Source organism: Pezoporus wallicus, unplaced genomic scaffold (assembly GCF_028554395.1).
Source record: "Pezoporus wallicus isolate ANWC-B61680 ecotype Strahan unplaced genomic scaffold, APGP_CSIRO_Pwel_v1 scaffold_7107, whole genome shotgun sequence".
NCBI lineage: Eukaryota > Metazoa > Chordata > Aves > Psittaciformes > Psittacidae > Pezoporus > Pezoporus wallicus.
In genome coordinates, this window is record NW_026642114.1 from 6,064,844 (window position 1) to 6,086,888 (window position 22,045).

General features: G+C 45.1%; 1 protein-coding gene across 7 annotated transcripts in view; it reads right to left on the reverse strand.

Annotated features, from left to right (window-relative positions):
* Positions 1-689: 689 nt before the first annotated feature.
* Positions 690-22,045, reverse strand: part of TP63 (tumor protein p63) — a 159,518-nt gene continuing 138,162 nt past the window's right edge. For 5 of the 7 annotated variants that reach the window (XM_057427316.1, XM_057427309.1, XM_057427312.1 and 2 more), the window contains 10 exons: positions 20,962-21,148; positions 19,110-19,225; positions 18,698-18,807; positions 18,303-18,439; positions 17,215-17,297; positions 16,098-16,234; positions 4,658-4,815; positions 3,596-3,740; positions 2,641-2,734; positions 690-1,398 (listed from right to left, as the gene is read on the reverse strand). In XM_057427316.1, the coding sequence (XP_057283299.1) occupies positions 1,102-1,398; positions 2,641-2,734; positions 3,596-3,740; positions 4,658-4,815; positions 16,098-16,234; positions 17,215-17,297; positions 18,303-18,439; positions 18,698-18,807; positions 19,110-19,225; positions 20,962-21,148 (1,464 nt within the window). In that variant the 3' untranslated portion in view covers positions 690-1,101. Of the gene's footprint in view, positions 1,399-2,640; positions 2,735-3,595; positions 3,741-4,657; positions 4,816-10,473; positions 11,600-16,097; positions 16,235-17,214; positions 17,298-18,302; positions 18,440-18,697; positions 18,808-19,109; positions 19,226-20,961; positions 21,149-22,045 lie in introns of those variants that run through there. The other 2 variants (XM_057427310.1, XM_057427315.1) reach the window with 2 other exon arrangements.

Below are 22,045 nucleotides of genomic sequence, written 5' to 3' on the forward strand. Positions count from 1 at the left end.
TCTCCACTTCTAGTTGCTCATCACTTAGTCTATAGTCACCAACAACAAACCACAACAGGCTCCAGTCTATTACAGATATATCTAAAGATGGTTATACTGTACTTGGCATGAAATCAATCTAGCATGGTCCAAGTAAAAGATTGTCTGGGTTTGGGATCACTGAAGCCCTACAAATCCGTGTGAGGCTCTCAGTTGGTTCTCTGTTCAACTGGAGGCTAGGCAGGCAAATCCTTATGCTAAACTACCCAGGCTGCATATGTGGCAAAGCCTAATTCTCTAGCTTAAATGTCAGTAGTAGTACAGAATGGCTAAAGTTTGGGTCGAGGGCAGAATTCAAGAGTGACCAATGGCTGTAATTGCATTTATATCCTGAAACAAACAAACCAGGACATAGATATGAATGTAAATTCAAAACAAGAAGAGACAGCAGGTTTTTTTTTTCCCAGAGAAGGCAAGGGAAAATGAAAACATGAGTTGCAGGTGGCTCTAAGCACTGGCCTGCCCAGCAAAGTGCATGTGCTGTCTCCGCTGGAGAATATTACACACGAACAGAGCACTCAGCTCCGTGGGAAGAGGCTGGTTAAGTGCAACGTTTAGCAGACCGATTCCCATTTATTTTTCAGATGAACTGCCAGTTCAGTTTGGTGGCTTTGGATTTTTTGCATTTGGTTTTGGGGTTGAAATGGGTTGTTGTTTTTTTTTTTTTTTTTGCTTTTAAGAAAATTTTCACCTTCCTGCTTTTCAAAGCAAGATCACTGGATGAGAGAGGCAACTTTGCAGGTCAGGATGCCCACAAGGTGTGTGAGGATTCAAAAGTCAAGAAAAGAAACCCTCTTCCCAAAGGAAAACACAAAACAAGAACACCGCCTTCTTGAGAAGGTCAACAGCTTTCAAGGAAATACCACCCGCTCTTCCCCTTGCAAGAGCTGGGCTGGAGGTTGTGGTCCAGGAGTATGACCTAGACAGCATCAAGGGCATAACCCAGAATAAATGAGCAAGAAGGTCCCTCCGCCCTTCGTCCAGGGGTGCAGTACCAAGCAGAAGGAAGACAAGGGCTGAGCAGTTTGTGGCCGAGGCTGGGCGGTGCGGGGTCCATGGTGCTCACTCCCCTTCCTCCTTGATGCGTTGCTGTTTGTTGCGCCTGGCATCCATGTCAAAGTTGAAGTCATTCCACTCGTCGCGGGGAGGGAAGGAAATGGTCTGCCGGAGCGTGAAGCGGACCGCGTCGATAACCCGCTCCCCTCGCGTCTCGCTGGAGCCCACGCTGACCGTGGAGGCGCCGCTGGGGGTGCGCAGGAGGTGGGGAGGGGAGGAGAAGTCATGGAGCTGCCGGTGGTCCAGGATGCCCTTCCAGATGGCATGGCGGAACTGCTCCGGGATCTTGAGGCTCACCAGATCCTGGAAAGGCAAGGTGGAGTGCTTAACAGGGCGATACTTGGGCAGCCTGGGAGCTGGGAACAGAAGAAGCCTCTGGGCCACTCTGCAAATGCCTACTAACCAGCAACGCTGCTAAAATTGGCCATGATGCACTGTAGGAGACAAACCACTGCTCCTGAAGGTGGTAGTTCACTTTTTAACCAGAGTGTGCAGCCAAGAGGCAGCAAGAACACAAGGTCTGTTCTGTTACACAAAACACACATTCATGCAGGAGGTATGGTGACCTCAAGCTAGATGTTTAACTGGACTGCAAGACATCCAAGACAACCTCTGGGAGGTCTGCTGGTTGTCTATGGCAGGGGATGCTGGGCCGCAGAAATTCAATGGCTTTGAAAACTGTTGTGTTTATTTCAAAGCCTGCAAAAGGATTTTAGAATTCAAGTCTGACGCCCAATATTCAAAGCTCTGGGTCTGACCCTATAGGAACTGCCTTACTTACTTCAACATAACTAAAGTTTACGAACAGATATATAACCTTACAAAACGTTGAGGCCTCATCATCTCTGGTGCAGTACCTAAGGGAAGCATTACCTAGACTCTGGGAAATGTGGTATCAGCTTCTGAAAAAATTAGCAACCACCTTTGGTTAATTTGGGTCAGCTTTTCTAATTACAGCAGCAGCAGAAGGAAGACAGCCCATGCTAGGAAGCAAAAGCACCACAGCTTTGCAAAACCTTGGGGCAAAAAAACAGGACAGCCAGCTCAGAGGAGAGCAATGGCACAGGAAAGGAGGCAGCAATCCTGCAGCAAGCACCATGCAAGAGAAAAAAAAAATCAAAACCAAAACAGGGCTGAGACGCCAGTGGCAAGGGAAGATCAAGGTAAGGCCAGAAAACAGAAGCAGGGAGGGAAAAACACAGACCACTTCTGGACAGCCTACTTGTCTGCAGGCGAGTGAGGTGTTTCAGAGCAGTGTAAACTGAAACCAAGCCTTGTAGAATTAACAGGCATGTGGGCTGGGGCCACTTCTGGGGCTAAAACAGAGAGTGGTGGGGAGGGGGAGACACACTTTGTGCCAGACAAGGCAGTTACAAAGCTGGCCCTAAGTCCAGCCACTTTTCACCTCACAATATGTCTTCTTTGGGTGCAACAGTCTTAAAGCAAACTAATCATATAAAATAAAAATACTGAGTCTGGATTTCTGACCCATTCCTAAAGCAGGGCCAAGAGTGCAAGCAAAGGAAATGGTGAGGAGTTACTTACATCCATGGAGTAATGCTCAATCTGATAGATGGTGGTCAGCCCCTGGGTCGTGAAATAATCCACACAGGATGAGCAGCCCAACCTCGCTAAGAAGCTGCAGAGGAGGAAGGAAGGAAGGAGAAAGAAAAAGGATCACCCTGGCTGCAACAGCCCAAACCACAGAAAAACCAAACACTCAGCCAACCTGCAGCAACAGGAAACAAAGCTTTCACCCTTGGCTTGACCTTCTCCAAGACATCCCAGGCCAGCAAGCCTCATTGCTGCCATATCAAACAAATGAGGGAGTCCTTCAGCTCAGCACCTAGCAAACAACCCTTGTGGCAGCACATTGCCTTAGTCAAGAGCCAGTGCTGCATAGCCTGGATCTTGGGGCAGGAAGGCTCACATGGGCCATCCTGCCAGGTCACTTCACCCAGAAGGTGGCTGAGCCCATGGCAGCCTGCTGCATGGATAGAGGGTTTCAGCAAGACAGTGGGTCTGAGGCTCAGACACATCATGCACACGAAGTACATCAGGTCAGCACATTCCTCCCTAATCGTAAAGGATTCCTCCTTTATGGGCAGCATCTTTCAACCTGTTTGACCTCATGGAGGGCAGAGGAGCTTCCGAACCCATCCATGGCTTGTCTCGGGTGGTCAAAGGGGGGGAAAAAGGAAAAAAAAAAAGAAAAAAAATGTTTGCAAAGACTGCCTGGTACCCTCAGCTCCACCAGTCCAACGGATGCTGCATCGCTTGGCTTCTTGCAGTCCTCCTAATGTCCCTGTTTCTCTCAGCTGCTCAGAGGTGGGGATTGGTGCCTAGAGGGTGCCAGCCCCAGGACTGCCAAGACCCGCTGGGATCCAGTGCTCCAGGAGAACAGGTCAAGGGCCCTGGCAGGACCCTTCAAGACCCCTGACACGAGGCTTCCGCTCCCTGCGGGTGGGAAATGTGCGCTGGACAGCCTGCTCCCGCTCACCTGACGATGCTGCAGTCTGTGGGGTACGGAGGAGGGGGGGTGCAGTGGGACGTTGAAGGCATGGAGAGGGGAGGAGGCAGCGCCTGCGTGGGGCTGAGGCCATTCATGTCACCGGTCATGGCCATGTGGGTGCCCATCATGGGAACTGGAGGAGAGAAGTAGGAGCACATTGTTACCCAGGCATACCTGGACCCCCGCTTCACCCCCAGTACAGCACCCAAAGGACAGCACCCACTGACAAAGCAGCTTTAAATCTTCTGCAAAGCCCTGCATGGAGCAAGCTCAAGGGGAATTCCAAGCAGGGCTGCAATCTGCACAAGGACCAGATGACAGACAGTCCTTCAGGAGCTCTCCCCTCGCTGGAATAACTGTCAGCGGCAGCACTGCCGCATCACCTTCCCTTAGAAGCAGGCTCAGTAGAAACCTAAGCAACTAAGTGAGCCTCATCTCAGCTTTCCCTGCCGCAGGAGGGGAGTAGGACAGAGCCAGCAGTGTAACCCAATACAGAAGCCAAATAGCTTTGTTTTCAGAGGCACTGAGAGCAGCCGAAGGGGATCAGCAACAGGTGTGGGCAAGGGTCCAGTGCTTTTGAAATTAAAAAACAGGGGCACCAAAACTCAGCCCCCAGAACCATGTCTGTCATCCTGGATTTACAGGGCTGCTGGGCACTCTTCAGCAGCCAGGAGGAAGCAGGTTACAGAGCTGCGAGATGCAGATATTTCCTTTGAAACCAAGACGTGTCTTAATTGAACTGAGGGGAAAAAAATGTTTGCCAACATTTGCATCTCTGCTGGGAAAGGAAGAAAAAACAAGTCTTGAAAGACAGATGACAGTGCAGTCAGCCAGATGTGCAGCAAGAAGCAGCTCTGTTCATCTCTGTGAGGCTTACAGCAGGATGCTGCCCTGTGGCACAGCAGTGAGCAGTATTTGGCTCTGCATGTTTCCAGCAATCACGCCAGGCTCCCCAGCCTAACACTATCTGGTTGGAGATGCCAAGTCTCCTTGCCCAGACTAGTGGGGAGCACACATAAAACAGCAGAAGAAGCAGCAAGGGTTTCTTACTGTTGGTTCCCATGCCGTCAGGGATGGTTGTTGGAGTCAGGGCATTGCGCTGCTGGGGGTTAATTAGCTGGCTGACCGAGGGCAGCTTGTTCATGCTGTTCATTTTGCTCAGTGGTGGAGAGTTGGAACCATAGGATGACTGCGACTGCATGGAGGTCCTGCAAACCAAGGAGATGTTAGAACAGAAATCACAGCAGTTGGTTGTTAAGAGTACGCACCCAATGGGCTATGTTTGCTGTTTGTGACAGTGGTGACCTGCTAATGAAATCACTGACACTCTAGGAGCATCACAGATAAAGATCATTGGAGAGAGAGTAAACAGTAGTAAATAAGAAGTTTCCCAGATATGCTGGACATTTATAAAACAAATCATGAAATGCTGACAAAGGGAAGCTTCACTTCCAGTTCAAATTTTTTATTTAAGGAAAGGCTTCTAAGGCTTTCAGTTGAAAACAACATAAGCAAAGCCAGCAAACAGCTGTCAAAAACCAGAATGCTCATTTTTAAGTTAAGCTTTCCTTGTGGTCAGACTTTTTCATTAGAACAAGAACTGAGGAAGCCATCACAAACCATGGTAACTACACCTATAACCTGACTACAGAAACAATTTTCAGATTGGGTCACATTTATTACCTTGGTTTCTCCAAAATTCCTATTTATTCATGTAATCAGATTGTTATCAGGCATATGTGTAACTGCCAGAGGCTTTTTGCTCGACAAACTCCATACACCTTAGGGACCACTGCTGAGACGGCCAGAGCTGCCTAGGACACTAACATACAGCTTCTGCTGGTATTAAGGAGAACCTGGTATCCAAACCCTACAGGCTGCTTGCAAAGAGTATCAGATTCCAACCACTCGACAAAAGCAGTGGCCTTCCTCAAGTCCCGACAGCCCCAAACTCCATCCAGTATATCTGTGAACCGGGCTAAAGAGGATTGCTGGTGAGCTCCCCCCCTACCCAGCCCCAAGGGTCCCAGCTGCAATCCTGCCTTGTGAGTGATCCAGAGTGTGAAGACCAGACTGCTTCTGAACAGCAGCCCAAAAGATCAAGTTACGGCTGTGGCATCCCATCTGGAGTGGGGTCTTACTTGGGATATGCAGAAAATTATCATTAAAACGGGTCCAGTTGGCAGATCACCACCCTGCCACAAGAGAGCAGTTTTTTCTCTCTCTGACACCAGGGGCATTTGCAAGACTAGGCAAAGCTGCTGGGGAAGCAGGCATGCTTCCCACACACAATGTACCTACACAATCCATGCTTGTCCAGCAGAGCAGAGGTTGCCCAGCTCACGACGGAGCCTGGCACTTGTTCATGTGTATCGCCGTGACCCCCCAGAGAATGTGCAAGGGTGCATTCCCATCTTATTTCCCATTGGAAAACTTGTTTGTCTGGCTATAACTGGTTACACCAATTCCTGAGAACTGGCTTTCCTTCTATGCAAAGAGAATAGTTATTACTTCAAATAAGCAAAGTGTAAAAGGAAAGAAATAGCTTATGCCGAGATAATTTATTAAAACCTGCAGCACTCAAGGTCAAGTTTCATACAATTACATTGTCTCCAGCTTCCTGCACTTTTAAGACTTGCAGCATTAGGCGGAGAAAACATCTATGCTAACAGGCTAAAATATCTAAGGCCCTGAAGAAATGTTACCTAATTACACAATTACAGGAGGTACAGAAGGGTGTGAACTGTCCTTTGGCAGTGAAGATGCAGGACAAGATCCAGCAAACTTCATAGACTCAAGGAAGTGGAAAGCACAAGAAGGTTCACAAATTAATATTAATGATGGCAGCAACTCCCAAGGGGAAGTGAAACTGAGCCATGAAGTTCAGACCCAACTTTTCAGGGTAAAGAGAATGATTCAGATCTGAGGTTTCAATTCACCAATTATGAAAGCTGAGGCCAGCCATGAAATTCAAGTCAGGTTTGACACCACCCTTAACCTCAGAGGCTTCTGGATTAAGGACCAGAATGAGTACTTCTAATTTACAGGTTCAGGCACTTATCTTAACTGAGCTTCAGCTGAATTTAATACATATCTAAGTAGTCTCTTAGGGCAGAATCTGCACGATATGCAAGTGAGGTGAAATTCCAAATCAAAGACTTCCCAAAAAAGATTTAGTTGCACTGCTCAAGCTCAGGGCAGATTTTATTCAGAGAGCTCCTGACTAGAAACATTTTTTTTGCCAAGGATGCCTGTTGCTGAAACAAGATTCTCCAAGGAGGTCAGTAGTGGGCTTAACTTTGTCATCTCCACTAACACTGATCTCAGCAAAGCTAGTTAGAAGACTAGAACACACTTTGGGGATTTAAAATGAAAGGTCAAGCAAACACAAGCCAAACCAAAGCAATCTACACTATAGGAAACAAATGCATACTTTAACATACAGCTTAAGGACTCCACTCTTATTCACACTCATAAGAATAAAGATTAAGACAATCAAGTTCAAGTGAATAAAATGGGAAACAAAAGCATTTTTCTTCATATCCATGCTCATTTCAACTCAACTATTCCATCACATGAGCAGACATGTAAAAGGTCTGGAGAAAGCCATCTAGTCAAAGAAAAGTCCCAAGATAAACCAAGATGCAAAATTTTATTGAAAATGAATGTCACACATCAATATAGCAACAGCCTCAGAAACACAAGAAAATGGTTTGGTATTGAACACACAGACTACATGGTGTTTGAGGATTTTTTTTTTTTTCCTCCTTTTTTTAAAAAAAACAGGTATTATAAGAGTATCATGCACGGTGATTTTCATTAAAGTTATACTTACTATGTCTCAAGAAAGATTAGAAATAGGAGCATTAACATTTCTTTGATATCATTGCCAATGAAATGCATTTTAATATCAAGGTATAAGGACTTCAATTAAGAGACTATTAAAACTTCTTGGAACAGTCTGATATAAAAGGCACTGAGTCACATTCTGCAACTGATATTTCTCCCTTCAAGAGGCTATGTAATTATTTAGCCAATAACATTTGTAGTTATGCAAGCTCATCTGAGGGCAGTCGCCTGTGATGCTTCAAGGCATATAGTGATCACCTCAAGAGGTAAGGAAGGAAATTCCTTTTCCCACATAAGAAGCACAGTTCAGGTGAGAAGCTACTTTATGTAATTCTGCACTTTCCCAGCTTACTGGATATCAGCCCTTCACCAGAGGTAGGAAACTACTTGGATAGACCAATTACCTGATTCAGTAGACAAGTCCCAGACTCCCCATTCACATTAGATGAGTACACCATCATGTAAGCAGCCTTAATGCAAATTAAGGTCCACTAAGAATAGGGCAGCTGAGGCTCAGAGCATTTAAGATTTCATCCAAGCCCTTGTGCTTACATCCCTGAAGACCTAGAGCTAGTCACAATGCAGAGAGACCCAAGTAGAATCAAAGCTGTCCAGTTCTGGGCTTGCCTTTCCTTACACTAGCCACAGAGGGAGCAGCAAGGATTACATCCCAAACTGACACATGGTCAACATGACCGTCCATAACATTTTTTTCATGTAAGGTTGCCCGCTAGGCTGCGTAACACTGGGATGTCACTGATGTGGCCTAGTAATGGCACACAAGTGACACAGATGAAGCTGAGTTGCACTTACCCGCTTTGAAGGCCCATGAAGTGAGACACTAAAAAGCAGAGCAATGCCCTTGCTCTCCACATCTCTAAGAGCTGCTATTCTAAAGCAAGCAATAGTGCATCTTTAAACCACGCAAGTGATTTGTAGACTTGGGACAAGCTATTGTGTAAATGGGATCATGGAAAGGAGGAGCACTGATGGTCACTAGGCACATAGTAAATACAGCACAGGGGCAAAGGTGGCAATAATGACTCCTCTTAGATTTCAGGTATGGGAATTTCCCATGGCAGGCAGTAGATGCAATCTGCTTTCCAGGAAATGGAGCTATAATACAGGGAGTGGATATGCATCAACTATGCGATATGATATAACCTCACTGAGTTAGTTATTATTCCACTCTATTACTCCTTGAAAAGAAAAGCTTTTCCAAAGGACCAGAGATGACAAAGAATTAATCAAAAGACAGCTGGGAAAAAGTTTTCTTCTTTTACCTGCAGAAGACCAACTATGAAGTAACTCCAATCACTTCCAGCTTCATGTTATTTGATGAAAAAATAAAGTACCTTCTAAGATAACCGCTTTGTAAGCTGGAGAGCACATTAAGTCGCCATTAAGACCAACTTCATTATCATCATCCTCTTATAGGTAGGGAGGACAAATTGGAAAGCCCTTTCAGAGAGCAGTAAGCTTCAAATAATTTAGATTCTTATTTGGTGGAAGTCTCAGGTGCTCTACTGCCCATCATGGTACAAAGATTTCCCAGAGGTCAGACCAGACGATGAACTGGAACATGAGCTAGAATCTCCCTGCAGTGGCTGTGGACATCTTGTACCTTTTGGTGGGCTGCCTCCTCAAAGTTGCTGGTGGACAGCCTGTGGAGCAGAGCTCTAGATACAGGTTAATGTGTGTTTGTTGCAATATTTCAGTTTTGCCATCCACAAGCAGAGACCCAAGATCCAGGAATAAGCCTTCATTGGAAGGACAGATTGACAATACCATAATCCTGCATCTGGGCTGCATTCGCAGTTCAGGTTCTCACCTCTCAGAAGAGGGAATAGCCTTTCTTCTCACGAATAAAAAAGCACAGAGCAATAGTTACCTGCTTTGTAATTTTAAAGTCCATCCTGGGGTTTCCAGGCAAAGTAGAGAGGTACTTGATTTGGTTAGCTTTACACAAGGAACAATGATAGAGCTGCAACTGTATGAAAAAAACAAAACACTACTAGTGCTTAACTAGTTATTATTTATACTAAATCACAATTCTGGGGGGTTTTCTCCATCAGCCCTCCCCCATACTTCTATGGTAGAACAAGTCTTGCTAAGACAATGAAGGAGATATCCAGAGATGTGATACAGCTCCCAGAGATGATGTTAGTACGAGTCATCACCTGCTCAGATCACAGCTCTGCTGCCTGGAAGCAGATGATGTGATGTTCAGAGATGAAAGTGTCCTCCCACTGTATCAGGCTTTTTTCATTGGTGGGTGGCCAGGGGGCTCACTCTGCATTTGGGAGGCACCTTCTCTTCAGGCTGTACCTAACCACAAGTGTATCAGAGCTGGGCACACACCTGCCCCAAATAAATCCAGTATCGATTCCACTGCAGGCACACAGGTTCTCATCAGTATCAACCTAGCCCCCTGTATTTCTCAGGGGCCTCTGATCACTGACATTTGTGACCAAGCTCTTATCTTCAAACATTGCTGATCTGGGTATACACAAGCTCACAGGGGATATCATTCCTGGTGTACCTTCAGTAAGTTCTTCACATTACTGTTTCCTGCGGCCATGAACACGAGGGTTCCTCAGGAGAGACGCTACTGGCTGAAAACGTGGGTTGAAAGACACTTCTTTTAAGGGCTATTGCTCATGCAAGGGTGTTTGAGCACCTCCCAGTGGGGAAAGCCCCAGCAGGCATCATTCCCACTCTCAAACAGCTCCTCCCCCATCACCAGTATCCACACCTAGATCCAGGTTAAGTCCATGGCATGTTCCTTGCATGTTGATCATTTCTCCTTTGTGCTAGTCTGAGCTTGACACAGAAATGAAGTTTCCAAATGGTTAAAATCCTCCTTGTTACGCTCCATACAAATGGTTTTCAGAGGTGAAGTCTGATACAAGCATTGCAAGGATTTACAAGTCCTTGCTGAAAAAGTCTTCTGTGCAGGAATTGCTAAGCGAGGATGCACTTCATGTACACAATAAGCAAAAGCCACTGGTTGCAGGATTAATGGAGAAGGTGGGCATGGCCTGAGGCATATGCTGGCACTGCTTTCCCTTTGCAGTATGAGGTTTGTAGTGATGGAGTAAAATGCAGTATGGTTGATGAAAACTCTAAGGCAACATCTAATAACTGCTGAACATCTGCAAGGAAAGGGTCAAGCTCAAACCTCTTTTCGCAGGTAGGGCAACAAGCAGTGTTTGACACTGCCCTTTACATCCTCATCTGCAAAAGGAGCAGGGACTCATGGATGTCATAACATGGAAAGACTTCAACCTCACACTCAACCTGTGCAGCTCAGCCCACTTAGATTGAGCCCACAGCATCAGGAAGGACTTTCCTAAACTCAGCAAAGCTGGATGACTGCTGGGGCTGCTGGCACAAAGTCAGTCACCCAGTCTTCCCTACAATTTTCATGTCAGAGTCAGACCCTTTAAGATTAGAAGTAAGGAGAAACAATTTGTGATGCCAAATTAGTGGGCATTTCTACAGAAAAAAAAACAACAAAAAAAATGGATTTCTTACCAGTGCCAATTCATATAATTATTACTTCCTGTCCAGCAGTACAAATACTTCAGCTACTTGTACTATTACTGCATGATTGGCATTAAAACAGGCCAAATTGACTATCACAGACTGTTTAAACAGCACCCCTCTTCTACCCCACACCCCCGCCCATAAACACATTTTTAAAAGTTAAACAAGACAAGAGGCATTTTAAAATTGAGACCTGCTCAGAGAAACACTGCTGAGTTTCACAAATACAGAAGAAGAAAGAGTATCAACACTTTACAAAAACAGGAAGAAAACATTACATCAGGACAGACGACAGTGTGGTTCCTGATCTCCCAATGCTTATGGGCTACAGCTAAAAGGTCTGTACAAACGTCTGTTGTTTTTGCAAATTTTGAGTCCCTTCAGAATATTGCTCTATTTACTCTGTTGCTGTCAGGTTGTGTATTTGCCCCACTGTTCCTAGTCCTGCCAGCTGGGCAAAGTGACCCCACCAGCTCAGTTTATGGATATACTGATGGGTTTGGGGGGCTGGAATGTTTTAGGATGGCATCGATCTGTTTGGGAGGGTCTCTCCTTGAGTCCGTGAGTTCACTCCTGAAGCAGGCCGAAAGGAGACTGTAGAGAAGGAACCAGAGAAAAGAAAAAGATGAATGTACAGGACCTTTCACCAGCCACCAAGAGAGAAACAGTCAGTTTCCACCTTCATGATCACAGTATGAGCTTTGAAGGAAAGGAAAAGCAGATGCCTTAGCACCCACATTGAGGATATGTGACAGGGAGATTTAGAAAGCTGGAAAGCCCCAGGTACAAGTGAGTGCTTGGCAAGAAAAAAAAAAAAAGGAACTAGTTGATAGGGAAATCTGATTTCTGTGTCCCTGTCTCATGCTAGCTAATGGTGTCTTGATACAGTTCCCAGTAAAAAGTACAAAAGGCAAAAAAAAGCACTCAGCCAAAGGGGAAAAGGAGAGAAGTGGCTTCCACTGAGCCCACTTCAAACTTCAATTACTTAAAACCCAGAAGCTGGTGCTAGGGAGAAAGGATGGTGCTTTCTGTTAAAGGGCCATATCGATTACATCTCAAATACTCTCTTTTTCAAAGCTGAGGGACCCTCTGCACTAAAGCCAAGCGGTCCGTAGGGCTGCCAGCTGATGCAGAAGGCACTGCTCCCTCAGAGCCAGCAAAGCAAATGCAGCATGTCTTCATAAACCTAATCCCCCACTTTTTCTTGCTTACTTTCATCTTTGCAATTCTCTAGTGAGAACACTATCTAAACGCCTGCAGTTCACAATGCATGCAAGCACAGCACTATAAAACCAATATAAAAACCAAACCAAATCGTGCAAAAATCCACTATTAGCTTCCACACCAAGAATGAGAATAACTAGGTGGAGGCATAAAGAACACCTTCCCCACCAGACCCCCTTCCTGTGACTGCAAATGTGAGGATCCTTGTAGCAACCATCTCACTGGAACACTCCAGGCTGAATAACTCAGCTATGTCATACCTCACACTCAGGAGGTTAACTCCTTCTCATTGAATAATGAGCTGTGCTACTCACTAGATTGAAAGGCAGACAGTGGGCTGATAGCTGCTGATAGAAGAGAAACATTTGCTGGGACATAAGATCCTACTTGGACATAAGAGCCCTCTTCTTGGGAGCCATTTGAAGACTTTGCAAAACCCCTTCAATCATGGGAGTTGGACTTGATGATCCTTATGCATACCTTACAACATGAAATGATTTATGATTTTATGCTATGACAAAGAATTGAAATAAAGACTGTCAACAGTGCTCAGAAGTGTGAAACCCACCAAGGAAATTTTGCTGCATATGAAAAAGCATCTTCCAGTGAAACCCTTAAAGGCTGTGCAGATACTCCCTGGGAATATTGATGGTAATCATATTTCACAGCAGTCTATCGAAGACGACTTTCATGCACAAGCCACCTCTGGTATCTCTGGCAGCAGGGATCTTCTGGCAAATAGGTGTTTAAAACAAATGGAGGCAGACCATGAAAAGTCCAAATAAATGTGTGTGACGTTGTTCAAATATGGGCCCCAGGATTTGGGAGTGAAAATGGAAGAATAGAAACTGCAGCAAAAAAAAAAAAACAAACTTCCCACCTATGATCATGAAGGTATTCAGCATAACAGTAAACGCAAGAAAACCATGCACAAAGGAGCAAACAGAGAGAGGAGATGAGACAGAGAAAGATGTGAGGTCCAGCACAACATGGAGCATTACAGTATTTTGGTCATTTTGTGGGACACAGAGCTTTTAGGTTATTGCTAGGTTTGCCTTTTTTAGTCCAGAACAGTAAGACTATTGCATCTGCTGACCTGCCAAATGCAATGCTGGTCTGTATGTGCATGAAAGCAATTATACAGTTGCTTTCCAAATGACAGATTTATCTTTTTAAACCTACTTTCACCATGATTTCATCCTTACTTTTTCTATGTTTTTAAAAAGATAAATCTTTCCATGTTGTAGGAACAAAATGGAAACATTCCTCCATCAAGGCTTGAGTATGGAGCACTGTAGTGCAGCTCCATTTTGAGAAGAAAGAGACACAGCAACTCGCAAACTTCCCATCCCCAGAGAGCTCTGCTAGTACCTACAGGTTCCTACACATTCAAACTTGGTCACTGCGTATTTACTTTCCTAGCTCCCAATTTTAACACATACTTTGAATGAAAGAAATCAAACTGAATTTTGAAAGTATATCCCTACTTACAAAGCGAAAGGCATTTTCTTTTAAAGCTAGAATAGACTTGCAAAGGCGTCACTGTGCTGCTGAGTTTTACTAGCTTGACAAGCAAGCAGTGGTAGTACATCTCCCAGCAACCTATTCACATTTAAGGTTGCTCTTACCCAAACCAGTTGCCACAAAATGTCTTCTCTCCCCATTCTCATGTTGAGACCTAAAGCTCATTTACAGTTTTTTTCTGGGGTGGAATTGTGTCTATGAGTCTTTTCAGCCTAAATGCCCCTTCGCCCTGAACACATTCCTTCAGAACTTATGTCAAACCATGGATTATAGAGGAAAAAGCACCAGAACCCAACTGCAGCTATGTAGTTATTGCCTGAACATGCATTGATGCTTGATGGCAAGCTGTCGGCAGTTACAACTGCAGCAGCTCTGGACAAACACTCAAAGTTATTTTCCTCCCCACTTCTGGTATCTTTAAGAGCTCTTAATCTTTCTCCCCAGTGTCTGAGCATACTCAGCAGCTGAGAAAAATGAGTATATAACTGGACAAGTGCCAGGAGACATGCCGAAAGAAGTTTCATTAAATTAAATGGGTGGACTTACACATGCTGGACTTAAAGATAATACAAATACCAACCTCAGTTGCCAGGAACCCATCCTATTGATATAGGAAGAATGAAAACAGTAATTATGGCAAAGCAACTGTCAGCACCAAGGGAAAGCAGTCATCTGCTGCCATCCATTTCTGCTTACAAAACCATTTCTCAACTGAGATGGCTGTAGCTCAGGTGGAGCTTTGAAGACACGCAGCCAGTGCACAAAGGCGGCAATGCCTAGGAGCTAGTAAATACAAGCTATTGTATAAACAAACAGTGCAGATGACTGATAAAAATAATGATAATTTTAAGTGCCCTGAAAATTATCCAGAGCCTCTGGACGCTCCAGCCATTTTGGCACAAGGCTTTTTTCACACCTCCACAAGACTCCAGCTGACACTAAATACACAGGTTGAAATGTGAACACATGCAGAGATCTGGCAGAAAGCCGTGGCATTGCAGAAGTCCTGAGACAAGGCCAAGGCACCAAAATAAATCCCTACAGGCTCAAGTGGGACTTATGTGGTGCCTTGGCCCCCTGCTAACCTCTGCAGAGAATGAGTTATACCCGCAGCCTCCTGACACGTGAGCTTACCAGCAGGAACGTGTGAGATCCTAAGCACTACCGCTGGCGGCTACCTACAGCCTGGGTGGCTATTTTCTGTCACCTGATATGGCAGGTGAAGCAATGCCCACAAGCGACACCACTTATAGTCTGTCTGGGAAGTCATTCTCTGACCCAGTGTCTGCAACTGCAAAGCTTTGGGAACAGAGGGGAAAATGGAAACCAGACACTTATTTGTCTCTTCTTCTTCTCCCCATCCTCCTGGCACTTACACCATCCAAAGCAATCCTGGCACAGCTCTACCAGCTGAGTTCAGATAGGGCCTATATCTGCCTGGGTGGAAAGTTTTCATGTGCAATGTGGAGAGTCACTGACAAAGTGCAATTTCTAAAAACACTATAAAACTGCACATATAGAGTCTTTCTTTGAAGATCCTACTGGTCACAAATGTATTATGTGTTTGGCTCCCAACTTTCAGCTTCCTGTTTTATAGCTGAGGAACCTACAGCATTTATATCCCACTGAGACACCAGCCTTCCAACAGCACCAGAGATACACAACAGCAGGGTTCAAGCACTCGGCCAAGCTGGTGCTCACACTCCCAGCTCCATGTGCTCCTGGCAAGATACCCAGATGGACACCCTGCAGAAGGCATAGGTATGGCTACACATTTGCTGCTGTTCCCGTGGACCAGACAAGAGAAGAGCACACCCCGTCTGTGCTCCCCAGCTCAGGTGTGCACAGGCAGCTGGTTTCTGTGTGCAGGTTGTTCAGTAGCACTGCCTTGCTGCACTGCACGGTAGGCTCTGGCTGGAAGTCAAGAACGAGGCACTAACCTGCCATTCACCTTCCAAAGCCAAAAAGTGAGCTGCATAGGACAAGAGACTAGAGGGGGACCTTGAAAGCAGTCAGGACATGTGCCTGGGAAATGAGGTCTGCTTTGTCCTACTGCACAGGTCATGAAATCTGGATCTCAAACTCTGAGTCTCTCAAGTTCTGTACAGAAACTCGGCTTTGGCTAAACTGGCATCAAATTCTACCAGCTCTGACCACAGAATTAACAAGCAGCTATGCTGTTGGAAAAGATTTTGACAGTGTGGTACTATACTGCACTGCAGTAGAAGTGCTCAGCCCTCAGTTGAGCACCACATCCCTACCAGCAAGTGTGCAGAAGCCTTCTGTGTCTCTCTCCTCTCTCCCTCCTCCCCACCACCCTCACTGCAAGCACACTCATACTCACTGCTTCTGGAGCAAGTGCTGGTGCTGCTGCTGCTGCTGTTGGCGGTAGGTCTCAATCGTGTGCTGGGGAAGGTACTGCATAAGTTCCAGGGACTCTTTGATCTTTAGTAGCATTTCATAGGTCTCACGTCCCCTCACCTGGATCATGGGAAAAGGGGGGTGGGGAGAAAGCCTTAAAGGACTGCATCTATAGTTCTTAGTGACAGCCACCTTAGTGAGCTTTAGGTACAGTCAAGTAAACAGCCATTGCAGGATGAAAATACCCTGTTTATACACAATGATATACAACAAAACCTTGTTGCCACAATGATATGCAACAAAACCTTGTTGCTAAACCTTGTGCTAAAGGTAAAGCAGATAATGTTGAAGAGTGGCAATCTGACACTGAAGGTTAGTGAACATCTTGTGTTTGTCATCTGGCACAATATAAATCTATGCCAACCAAAAGCAATATTCTGATCCAATCCATTAGACAGAAAACATCTTTAGCTGTCTCAGATGTAAGCAGATCTTTTGCTGAATCTTACATGCATTGAGGAAAATGAGTACTTGAATTTGGGTGCTGGGTTTGGATCTCCCTTCTCCTGCAGGAACACCATGGTTGGTTGTGATTTACCCAACTAAATGTGGCTCATGGGAAAGCAGCTAAATGGACAATTACAGATGCTTCTTGCCCTTTCTGATCCTACACAATACAGCATATTTCACTTCTGTCACTACATTACAATGGCAATACATACAAAAGCCACAGAAGCATCCACCTTGGTCAGTAAGACAGCACCCATTATCTCTAGAGGAAGTGCCACAAATCCAGAAATGACAGAGGACGAAACCCAGTTAGGTCTCCAAGGCAATTTTTCCACCAGGACAGACAGATCCCTTGGGATATTCTCATATGCCTTGCACAAGCCACTGTCAGTCAGCAGCTACTGGAAGTTTTTGTATTTTTTGTTTGGAACATGTATTTGAAATAGATAGCTCAGAGGATTAAAAAAAAGTAATACAAAAATCTACATCCAATCCTCGGTTCTCTTTGAGGTCTAGGTAAGCCATTGACTTGCCTCAAGTCACAGAGGAAAATACTAAACAAAGTAAATGCAAAGACAGGGAGAACTCACTGGCAAGTATAAGAGCTCATCATCTGGGGAACGTCTTTTTTTGATAGATGTCATCTGTATGCCATGAGTTCCTTGTCGAAAAGCTGGAAGACAAACCCCAAAAGCATCCCATTAAAAAAGGGGGAAGGAAAGAAAAGAAAAAAAGGGGGGAGGGTTGTGTGTGGAGAAATAAAAATTAAAAAATTTAAAAAAATCATAAAAAAGGAGATACAAGAGAGACATAAAAGTCTCAGATCTGCAGTGCTCCGGAAAGATCTCTGCCCAAGACACTCCAGAACTCTTCTTGCAGCTTCTGGCTCCAAAAGGCAGACATGACTTTGTGGATGCTTGGGAAAACATCAGCCAAGGAGCACTGAATATATGGCAAAACCCCCAGAAAGCCATACATAGAACAAGCCCTGGCTCTTTGCAGGAAAGACTTCAAGCTTTGGCATAAGAGTGCTCAGGAGCTGTTTGGTGGATCAGTGATCCATGAAGACAAGACAACAGGCAGGGAGCATGCAGAATTCACTGCAAAAGCAAAGCCCCCTCTCCAATCTAGCCTCATTCAGCCTAGTACCTCGCTAAGCATATGCGGGAAACCAAAGATAGTGTTCCACATTGTGCTGTCTGATGAGTACATTGCACTCTTTAGAGCACAGAGAGAGGTCACTTGCCAGAGCACCTCCAATGCACAGGAAGGTTTATATGCAAGCTTAATCTAGATCCCTGTGGCTGGAAGACACATGCCACAGCATGAGACACTGGCTAGAAGGAGCAGAGAATGACAGTGCAGTCCCAAACAAGCAGTAAAAGTTCAAAAAGTGGTTACAGAATCCCAGCCATGAAACTTTAGGGTGGCAAATAAACACCCCATCCCTCCACTGCTGGCAAGTCTCATCTAACACAGGGAGTGCTGCAAGGGAGACCATAAACCCATCTTGTGAACACCAGCTCATTTTTCAGGTTGATTGACCCTGGGAGAACAGATGTCTAATGCCCTCCTGCCTCCAAGCCCATGCACAGCACTGCACATCCCCACAGCACAAGAGCCAAGGTCACACCTGCACCCACGATTTGCAATCTGCCCAGCTCTGCCAGCTACTTACGGCGCTTCGTACCATCACCATTCTTTGTGCTGTCAGAGACTTGCTGCTTGCGGATGCTGTCCTCATCTGCTTTGCGGTCTCTGCCTGGGCAAGCGCAAATGCGGGCTTCGAAACATCGGCGGCCCAAGACTTGCCCACTGGGAAGAGAGGTGAGAGGAAATGTCAGCTGGCAGCTTAGATGCAGGCCAGCAGCATCCCTTAACTTCACACCAGACTATGCACAGACAGACCCAAACCTTCCATTTCCCAGTCAGGATACCCCAGGTGCTGGGCAGAGAGTTGAAAACTATCCTACAGCCCTTTGCATCAAGCTGTCCCTAAGTATATGAAATGCTGCCCCAAACAGAAGAAGAGCCAGAAGGCCACCTGCAAAGCAAAGGTGATGCACTACTTACTCTCTGGTTTCCAGTGTCACAATGATGAGGATTGGGCGCCGGTTCATCCCTCCCACGCAGCTACTGTTACACATGAAGTTGTACAAGACTGTTGTGAACTCTGTACCAACCTGGATGAGACAAAGGAGATGAGCAGAAAAAATGGTGTATAGAAAACTCTGCTTTTTCCAGGTTCTCCTCTGGTACTTCCACAGCTGTGTTGCAGACTAGCATGAAATAGACCACACTGCAAGGATTTCTTAAAATAAGTTAAGAACTCCTACTCTGGAAGGATAGAGAGGGTGTTTGAAAGCTCATTTTTGACAAAGAGAAGGAAGAGATTCGTTGGGATGAGGAAAGCACAAGATCCTAACCCCTTCAACTCCCACCCCTTTGTATACTGGGATGCCACCACCCTGAGCTCACAACATACCTGGGGCGGCTCATAGGGGACCAGCACACTCTGCCTCCCAGTGATGGGGTCTTCTACATACTGGGCGTGGCTGTTCCCTTCCACCCTGATCAGGTGGCTGGGAGGCGCAATCTGCCCTGCAAAGGCAAGGAGGCAAAAAAAACAAGAGACACCATTGAGTGAAGCAAGATCACACACAGGGCAGCAAGATCTTCCACCAAAAGAAACCATCCATCTGTCAGAGAACACATGCCTCCCAATCCTTGAAGCATTCCTTCTCAAGGTCCCTGCTGCCAGACAACAAAAGCAACAGTCTTATCCCAGGCTCACACTGGATACCTGTGGGTAAATTCGAACATGAACTTTCATGATGCCAGACTAAGCAAGCCCAAATGTCAACTGAATGGCAGCTCACACCAACTCTTCCAGAAGATAACTCCATGTGGATTTTCACACCTGGTGAAAGCCTTTCTTTTCCTTCCCCAAACACGCAAACAAGGCAAATTCCTGCAAGTCTAAATTCCTACCTTTTTCTATAAATTGCTAGCCCTATTCTGTTGTCTCCTATCAGTCTTGATCCTAAGGAGCTAAAAAAAGATTCAAGTATCAAGATTTCAAAAAGATTTCAAGTATCAAGAGAAATATGCATTTAATTAATGGTCAACTTGAAAAAACCCGCTTGCTTACAGCAGCGGCAGAAGGGAACGTAATCTTTGTTTATAGGCCCCTTTCCAATAATTAAAAAAGCCTGCTTCCTGCAAATTTTCTTCAGTGTTTCTACAATGTATGACTAAATTCTGAGGAGAGAAGCCTATCACAGGTTCATCTCAAGAATTTGTTGTGTTAGTTTCAATTGTTTTGCTCATTTCTTAACCTAAACACATTGTATTTCTAGAGAAGTAATTATTTCAGAATAAAAATTTATAATTTTATTTTTTCTTCATAAAAATTCTATTACTGACCCAGGTATCAACCCTCAAAAAAATCCAGTTCTGTTAGAAAAGCACTTTTTAAAAATGAAAAACTGTTTGAAGAACTGTCCACTTCGCTCTGATTTTGTACTCTTAAGTCCTTGCTTATTTTTGTGCTTGTCTAGATGGCTGTTTTGCAATCAGCAAAGGGATCTGGGCTTCTAAGACATCCTGCTAACTGACACCAACAAGGCTTTTTTTTACAGTAGGAGACAAATAATGCACATAGAATAAAACAGATGCTCATCTGAAGTTATGTGAACTTCAATGATCAAGGCAAAACAGAGCCGAGCCTATGAGTTTGCAGAAAACCCCAGGACATCTTTAAAACTGCTGATCCTTCACTAACACAAGCAACATCAAGTAAAAGATTAAAACATTAACACTGAACCAATAGCGTTAAATGTACAGGAAGGTTGCCTACAGTTGATGCTGGCACTTTGTGTTATTCTGCCAGAGATAAACAGCACCTCTGTCTTTGAGGCGTGGATTAAGGGCTGGAGATGATATTGCATCCTGTTACTAGATCCTTGTCCCAGCAACGTGGAAGCTCATTCCCGAACACAGAAACAGCTGCTTCTCATTGCGGGAGCAAAAACAGAGCAGGGAAAGGCTGCCAGAAAGGCATTGCCTGCCATGAGGACAGACATCAATCCAACCTGGGCAGGCGCGAGATTTATTTCAGTACTTTCTTCCCAAGGACGTGCTTGCACAGGGACAGCTAAAGTATAGTATGAAGCTTCCTGCTAAGCATGGGAAATAAAAAGCTGCACAAGATGATGTTGCAGGGCAGCCTGCTTCCAGCAGGTTTGCTGTAAAGCTGCCACCAAATCCCCACACTGGTCAGTCATCAGATGAGCAGCTTTGGAGAGGGACTGCCAACAATGCACTGCCTTCCTTACCTTCGTTGAACTCCCGGCTCAGCTCATGGTTCGGGCAGCGTTTGACCACTTCAGTGACATGTTCAGCTTTCTTGTAGACTGGCATAGCCCTGATAACAGCTCCCTGAGGTGGTGGGGTCATCACTTTGATCTGAATGGGACATGTCTTGGCAATCTGGCAGTACAGCTTTTTCAGTTCAGTGGAATACTGGATGAGGAAACAGAGCAAGAGAGAGTCAGAATGTCCAGCTAGGAATGAATGCATGACAGAAGGACTGAGATGGGTTTGCATATATCACTGAATGCATCAGCTGCTGCATCTGCATTGCATTTGGTCACGCAAAAGCCACATTTCCAGGCAAGTGGCAAAAGCTCTACACCTTTGCCTGGCTTAGAATAGCAGAATATAAATCTACATTTTAGTTTTCCTGAAGAGCATCACTTTTACATGAACAAATAGTCTTTATTACTCTTGGGCACACGTTCACTCTTACAAGAGACACACATTACCTTCCTAACAAAATGGCTACTATTTTCACAGCACACTGTAATCCTGGAAGCCACGCACAAGGTGTTCCATCTTGTTTTGTAAGAAGCCTTCCTGCTTTTGTAGAGAGTTGAAATAAAAACATCAGCCTTCAAGTTGAACAGCACTTGAAAGCAAGACCCTGACCAACCTGGGAGTTGTACCAAATCTGACATTTTAGTCACCTCTTAAAAACATCTTGCACCTCTGCTTACTACTTCTGTAGCAAATCTCCACACTTCTAAACTCAAAATATTATGTCCACAAAAGGTAAATATTATTTTTTTTTTTAATAATCAAAAAAGGTGAACACTCCAAAGACCAGGTCCATGGCAAGACCCAGAGCACAACCCAGCAGTTGACTCCAAAAGGGAAGTTGTGACTGTGCAATGAACACCTGGAGCAGAACAAGATGCTCTTATTCACTGTGCTAACTTGAAGTATACCTCTTTTAAGACGTTAAACAATAACTGGTGCAGCTTTTTCCCCAAAGTGTGCTCATATCTGGAAGACTTTACTCAGCAAAACATCAAGGCATGGGCCAAAGTCATTGGTTTCTGTTCAAACACCCTCACTGAA